We start from the raw sequence: 6,801 nt of genomic DNA, 5'->3' as shown, positions 1-6,801 counted from the left end.
CAAATGTGTTAGCACTGACTTCTATGCCCTTTTTGTGTAATTTTTGAGGATAATAACTACTACCACTAGTAATACTAATAATGTCATTATTATTATTATTGGTACGTTTCTCCTGGTACTTGCCCCCCCGGGACAAAAATTCGTGGTTGCACCTCTGGTATTATATTTTTCTGCAAATTTTGTCTTGACAAAAAATAACTTGAGTAATTAATTTGGTATAAGCCAGGGGGGGGGGGTGTTCTAACTTTTGAGGGGCCTGGGGGGGGCACCCCTGGTCACAGCTGATGGTAAAAGATTAAAACCAGACCCAAGCTTTCCAGTCTGGCTTCATTTAATGCATTCACAAGATACATGAGTAGGAGTGTTCAATACTTACCTTGTAACAAGATGGGGTGCAAGTTATTAAACTATCAGAACAAAATATATTAGATCTATTATCAGCACCATTTGCACAAGAACAAAAAGTATTTTCCTTTTCTTAAAATTTATTCCAACATTGGTACAATCTGTTGTGTTCTTTAAGTTACCATGTTCAGTTTGAAATAATACTAAAAAAAACAGTTATAAATGTTAGAGAAATAACATGCACAGACACTTGGAAATGTACAAAAAAAAAAAAGTATTCCTGTGCTTGAAATCCTGTGTTCCCACATTGTGAAAGTCTGTTTGAAAACTTAAACTTCCAACATTACAGATCATCTTCATCATCGTTTTCCAGATTTCTTAATGCCTCCCCCTACAAGCGGTCCCTTCTGAGCAGCCTTGACTTTAGCTGCTTCCAAAGCTTTCTGCTGCTCCTTCATCTTCTGCTTGTGAGCTGCATCATCATCATCTTCTTCCTGCTTGGCCTTCTTGGGCTGCTTAAGAGGCTTCTTCTTGCCACCTTCACGTCCAGACATGTTGGGATATCAGGCTGAAAAAAGGGAAAATGCGTTGACTCAAATCTCTATTCAAGCACCGCCCAATTTCAAACTACACATTTACAAAAAAAAAGGACAAAGCAAAGAATGATTTGCACTTCAAACTTTATACAATTGCATGTGTTTCAGTGGTCCCGCAACCTGGAAAACAGCAGAAAGTCCAAGAAAGTCATAGGAAAAATAGGTACCAATAATAATAATAATGACATTTATTATTATTGCTAGTAGTAGTAGTAGTTATTATCCTCATAAATTACGATTAAAGGGGGTAGAAGTCTGTACTGAAGCACTTGTTTTGAACAAACGATTTGAAATATTTTTCAGATTTTTTTAGATCCAATTTTTGCAATTGAAAACAATATTGATTTAATAGGGTGCAAATCATTTCACTGGATGCCATGGCATTCTCTCTTTTACAACCTTTTTTTTTTTTTAGATCAATCGGCACCCATGATCGACTTCCGCCGCCCCTAGCTACAGCTGTGAACTTGGCGAAAACGAGAAAAGCAGATAATGCGAATGAAGCAAGCAAGAAAATTTTACAAAATGTATTTTTATTTGCATAAAATTTGAAATCGAAGAGGGTAATTACTCCTCCCTGCAGGTGTCCTTGGCCATCAATGTTTGCCCCCCCCCCCCCATTTGCCCCTAATAAGGAGCAAATAATATTATGGGGCACTAAGGCTCTCTCTCTTTCACAACTTTTTTTCATTTAGATCATTCGGCGTCCATGGCAGACTCCCGCCGCCCCTAGCTACAGCTCGGAACTTGACGAGAATGAGAAAAGCAGATAATACGAGCGAAGCAAGCAAGAAAATTTTACAAAATGTATTTTTATTTGCATAAAATTTGAAATCGAAGGGGGTAATTGCTCCTGTGCCCCACTGCAGGGTCCTCCCTAGTGCCCCCCTAGAATTGACTTCCCTCAAAGGTTGGGGGGCAATGACCCCCCTGTGGTTGTGTCACTGTATAATACAGTATATTTAAGCAATATATGTTTACTTTAGATATTTTAGGGTCACTGCCATTGTTAGTCAACCTTATTCTGCACAGTTTGTCTGCTCAACTAACCTTGTATTAATGCGAATACCACACCCTCCCCCTCCATTCAAACCAATTCTAAAGGCATAAGAGGTGGTATTTCATTTCAATATCTCTGCGATCACCCACAAGTAGGTAGAAAAACTATACATAATAACCAAAATTAAAAATCAATAACAAGTCAATCAAACGATAAGATTCCCTCCATTTTTGTGTGAAGATATATAGAATTGGTATAAAATTCTGGGTAACAGTTCCATACATCGGAGACACATTTCTTCATTTTTACAGAAGAAACTACTTACGGAAATTAGTTTCTCTAAGGTTTCCAACATTAGTAGAGGTATTTTCTTTCATCGTGGTATTTATTTGACCGGGAAATCGTGTCAGTGTTTCCAACTCCTTTTTTTTTTTTTTTTTTTTTTTTAACTATGCTTGCCTAACCTAACCAAACCTAACCTTATCGGAATGGTTCGTGGGGCTATCCGTCAGCTACCCGTGCATAATGTACAATTTGCGCACGTGACGAACACGATAGTAGGTATTTTTCGGTGAAGATGGCTGGAAACACTGATACTCGAAAATAAAAGAAGCGATATCATGTGCAAAGTAAGCAATATTGCACCATTACGTGCGTTCGGTAGCACTTAGAAAAATGTGTTATTTTAGTAGAAAAAGTGTTTGTTTTCATGTAAAAAGCATAATGGCATATTGAACTATGTTCCGCAATACACGATTGGTAAGTAGAGTCCAGCGCAGATAATTCTGCCGTGCAATGCGCGACAGAACTAAAGAAGCAGTGTTGCTAATGGAGCAGATAGAAAAATCGCTGCGGTGCGCCGATGCACAGCTGTTACGTACAACAATAAAATTAGAGAATTCAGGTCTATCTAACGTTGAGTTTTAAACGTCATGCATTATACCAGGACTAGGATTAATATGTACTAACAAGTGGCTTTGTATGTAGCTACATACATATGGACTAAAAATTCGCAAAATATGAACTAACACATAAGTACAATTACCAAAAATTCTGCAAAGAAGACTTCTTCATACGATTCCTTATTTGAGTGATTTCAAACAAAATAAAAAAAATATATACGTATATATTATTTTTCATTGCATTAATGCACTGGTGGCGTTCTAACTTTTCACTCCCAAAACCCGTATACACTGGTATGGAACTGCAACGGCAGATAATAACATGCCAACGTGTTAAACCGCTACAATTGCACCATAACACTCCTCCTCAAACAGTATTATTATTTCCTCTCTGAGATCTGTGACAGTCGGTTGCCTTTGTTGTACATTTACAAAGGATGCCGGCTTCGACAACAATAACAAGTACATATACTGCCACTAGATGATAAGCTGCGCGGCTTTTTCTTTTGTTATGAACCAGGGCCGGCGCTAGTCATTTTGCCTCCCTGGGAGGCGGCAGTAGATGCCGCTCTATTTCGACCCCCCCCCCCCCCCGGTCATTACGCAGCAACGGAAAATTGAAAATCAATATATTCCTAACTAAAACATCAAATATAAAATAAATAATGAGACTTCTTATGCTATTTCAATACTATTCAGCGCAAAAGAATATCTCGCTCGATCACAGTTTTCAATAGGCTTATTTTTTTCTTCTCTTCAAATTTTGCCGCTCGGTTCGCCCTCCCCTTCCGCCGGCCCTGCTATGAACTTGGTCACCCATCAAAGCATGGCAATTTTAACACAGAAAACAATATGTATCGCATTAAGCAGCAAAAATTACAGCCTCCTCTATGCAATTTCTACAAGAACACCTGCCGGAGCCAGAGTTGAATTGCTTAGAATTTCCCGAGCTTGGCTATGCAAGGTTTTTGATTTCAACTTCGACAGAACTGGAGGCATTATGGAATTTAACGTTCATTAGCAAACACACACTTTTACATACACACACGCAATACACGCACACAACGTCAAACCGGTCAAATACTTAGTATAAAATAAAAATATGGTGCTTCCAATCCAACAAAACTCACCGCCACTTTACCTGCTTTCCCCTTCCGTGACAGAAATAGTGCTTCATTATTACAGTTGGCAACACTAGTTACTAGCTAGCCAATGAACATGCACTGCATAAAAGAAGCAACGACTACGCCGTGCTATATTGCCACATTGCCGTCCCTGCTGACCGGTGGGAACCGCGAGCTGGAGCGCTGTTCAATTGTTTTCAATGAAGTTTGCGCGAGTGTGTCCAGGAATGGAATGACAATATGGCAACAATAGCGAAGGTTTTCGAGCAGGGTAGAACACGTGATGCTAAGAGAGAGGGAGACGAAACGAAAATTCGTTTCTACGCAACGGCAAATTTACGTGTGTGGCACTCTACGAACCATGCGAAACACAAAATATCCGATTTTAAATGTGTTTCCGATCTATGAAACTAGTACCAAATTCTGTCCCCCCCCCAAAAAAAATTCCCATGACGCAGGCACGTGACCCCCCCCCCCCCTGTGGGTACCCCTGGTCTATACAATAATATTTTGTTAAAAAAATTGTGAAGTGCTCTGGGGTTTATTTTCCATGTTGATTTTATTTGGTTAAAAAATGTTACATTCAATGGTGGTGTATGTTATCAGGTTAGGAGAGTTAGGCTTAATGCAATTGCTATGGGGGAAAAAACTGAAAAGGGCGGTAATCCCAAATAAATAAATAGATTAAATACCATTCAGTAGGCAGTTCTTTTGGTAACAATATGGTATAGTGGAAAAAATTTCTTCAAATTTACAGGAGAAACTACTTACGGAACCGAATTTCTGTAGACTTTGAATCTTGTGGAAGTTTTTCTCCCTTCGTTCAACTTATTCGGTCGGTAAATCATGTATTTTTCGACATAAATGGATCTCCGATGCACGATAGCTCTTGCCACCATTACCGTCGACTACGTGAAGCAAATGTTCGATTATGTAACCCCCTGTTACTGTAGGAACCACGCGGTAGTTTTACAAGATGGCGTGCGAAGGTTGCATTGTGATTTTTTTTTTTCAATTTAATTTTCTGTTTGCCTAACCTAATCTTCCGTGAATGGTTTGTAGATCAATTTTTGCTTAAAAACCTTCTGTGTGGCATTTTTTGGTTAATAAGTTAAGGTTGCATTGTGATATTTTTTTTCCCAATTTAATTTAACGAGGTATGCCTACGAGGTTAGGTTAGGCCTGTTAGGTTAGGTTCCATTAGCGCTCATTTCACCCCTAAATTTGTGCTTCATCGAAAAATGTCCTCAGTACGTTCAATCACGCATATCCGGACAACATCGGTTTTTCTCGATTTTCTCCTCCAGGAAATTTTTCCTCGCCTTGGGATTTAGTTTGTTGAATTCCTTATACAATAACCTTTCCAGCGATATATGACAAGTTTTCCCTATGAAAAGGACGTAAACTAGACTCTTACCGGAAACACTGCATATGACCTGACGATAGACAAGTCAAGATTTGCCCGCCATATTGTGTGTAACGAAAGCGAAAGCAACGAACAATAAATACTTGTAATGTGAAAATTACGCTTTTTTCACTGTAAAAAGCAAAATCCCACGTTCAAATATGTTCCGCTATGCATAACAGGTAAGTACAAATGTAAATAATTAGGAAATAAACGAGTGAAATGAGTTTTCACAATACCATACTGTTACCGTTCTTTTTTTCAAAAAAAAATGCGTGTGAATGCAACGATTTAAAAAAGATTTTAAAAAAACTTCGAACTGCTCTAGAATGCGAGGAATGAGACGAAAGCTGGTTATTTGTGGTATCAGCATCTTGAAATCAATTTTTTTGTTAGGTTGATAACTAAAATCTGTCAATTAAATACTAAAATAAAATGCCTGGTATACAGTCACCGGCCCCTAATAGCCTAACAGAATATAAAATAAAAAAGAGGAGAAACGTGCAATAAGAAATCCCTAAACTGGAAATGTCACTGCATGTGAAACCAAAAATCATGGCTCCTTCACATATTAGCAGCCTTCCGGAAACAATGTTCTGTTGGGTACTAGTACGTTTATAATCATTTTGGAATATTTGCATAATAATTTTGTAAATAATTTAATTTTCTTTTAAAATCTAGTTTACCTCCAAGAATTTTCGCACTTTCTTAATACTCGAGAAAACGTTAAGAAAACACGCCAAATTTGTACGCCTAGTCAGTGAACCACGACCACAGAATACATACCTGCGATTTCCGCACAGGTTAATGATATATTTTTGTCAACTTCCTCAGCGGATCATTCACTCGTGGTGGTTAGATTCTTTCAAACCAAAATAAATGAGAGATGAGCTGACGATTATATTTAGAGACATTTTGTTCATAAGATGCAACAGGAAACAAGATGCCTTCTTTCTCATGTAGGGGCGTACGGGATCCCGGAAAGTCGGGATCGGGAAAAAGATTCCCGTCCTGATCCCGACTTCGGGATCCCGAGCAGTCGGGAAATACCGAATGGTCATTTGAAAAAGTTGTTAATTCTCGACGTTTTCTGCATTGCAAGTGTCTGTAACCTATCGGACATGGTTTGTTTTTAATCCAGAAATGCAAAAACAATCACTTAAGTTGAAAATGACGTGTAGAAACATTTCCCGTCTCGAAAATGTCCAGACTGTGTCGGGAATTGGCGAATTTTTCCCGCCCCGAATGTAGGGATTAAAAGAATTTTCCGTCCCGATACCCTTCCGACCAAAAAAATTCTGTCCCGCACACCCCTATTCTCATGTGACACGAAACCATGAATTTTATATGACAGAAAAACCCAACTGTTCTAGAGAAAGAGCTTTCGTTTAAAAAGATCTGTACCCCTCGAGTTATCGCAGTTCCGTAA

At 38.6% G+C, this 6,801-nt stretch overlaps 1 protein-coding gene across 2 annotated transcripts; it reads right to left on the bottom strand.

Moving 5' to 3' along the window:
* Window positions 1-467: 467 nt before the first annotated feature.
* LOC145986728 (translation machinery-associated protein 7 homolog) lies at window positions 468-6,279 on the bottom strand. Of its 2 annotated transcripts, none has more exons than XM_083121079.1 (2): window positions 6,159-6,279; window positions 468-913 (listed from the first exon to the last, which is right to left on the bottom strand). In XM_083121079.1, the coding sequence occupies exon 2, from the start codon at window positions 897-899 to the stop codon at window positions 705-707; it is 195 nt and encodes a 64-aa protein (XP_082977205.1). In that variant the 5' UTR covers window positions 900-913; window positions 6,159-6,279; the 3' UTR covers window positions 468-704. The 2 variants fall into 2 exon arrangements, with proteins under 2 accessions (XP_082977205.1, XP_082977194.1); XM_083121068.1 differs by having other exon boundaries at window positions 6,059-6,163.
* Window positions 6,280-6,801: the final 522 nt, after the last annotated feature.

The sequence above is a fragment of the Lepisma saccharinum genome, chromosome 1, assembly GCF_977018435.1.
Source record: "Lepisma saccharinum chromosome 1, izLepSacc3.1, whole genome shotgun sequence".
Lineage (NCBI taxonomy): Eukaryota > Metazoa > Arthropoda > Insecta > Zygentoma > Lepismatidae > Lepisma > Lepisma saccharinum.
This window is presented reverse-complemented; position numbering and strand designations above follow the sequence as displayed.

Excerpts from the sequence above, each read along its gene's own strand:
- LOC145986728 (XM_083121079.1), bottom strand. The coding sequence starts at position 899 with ATGTCTGGACGTGAAGGTGGCAAGAAGAAGCCTCTTAAGCAGCCCAAG.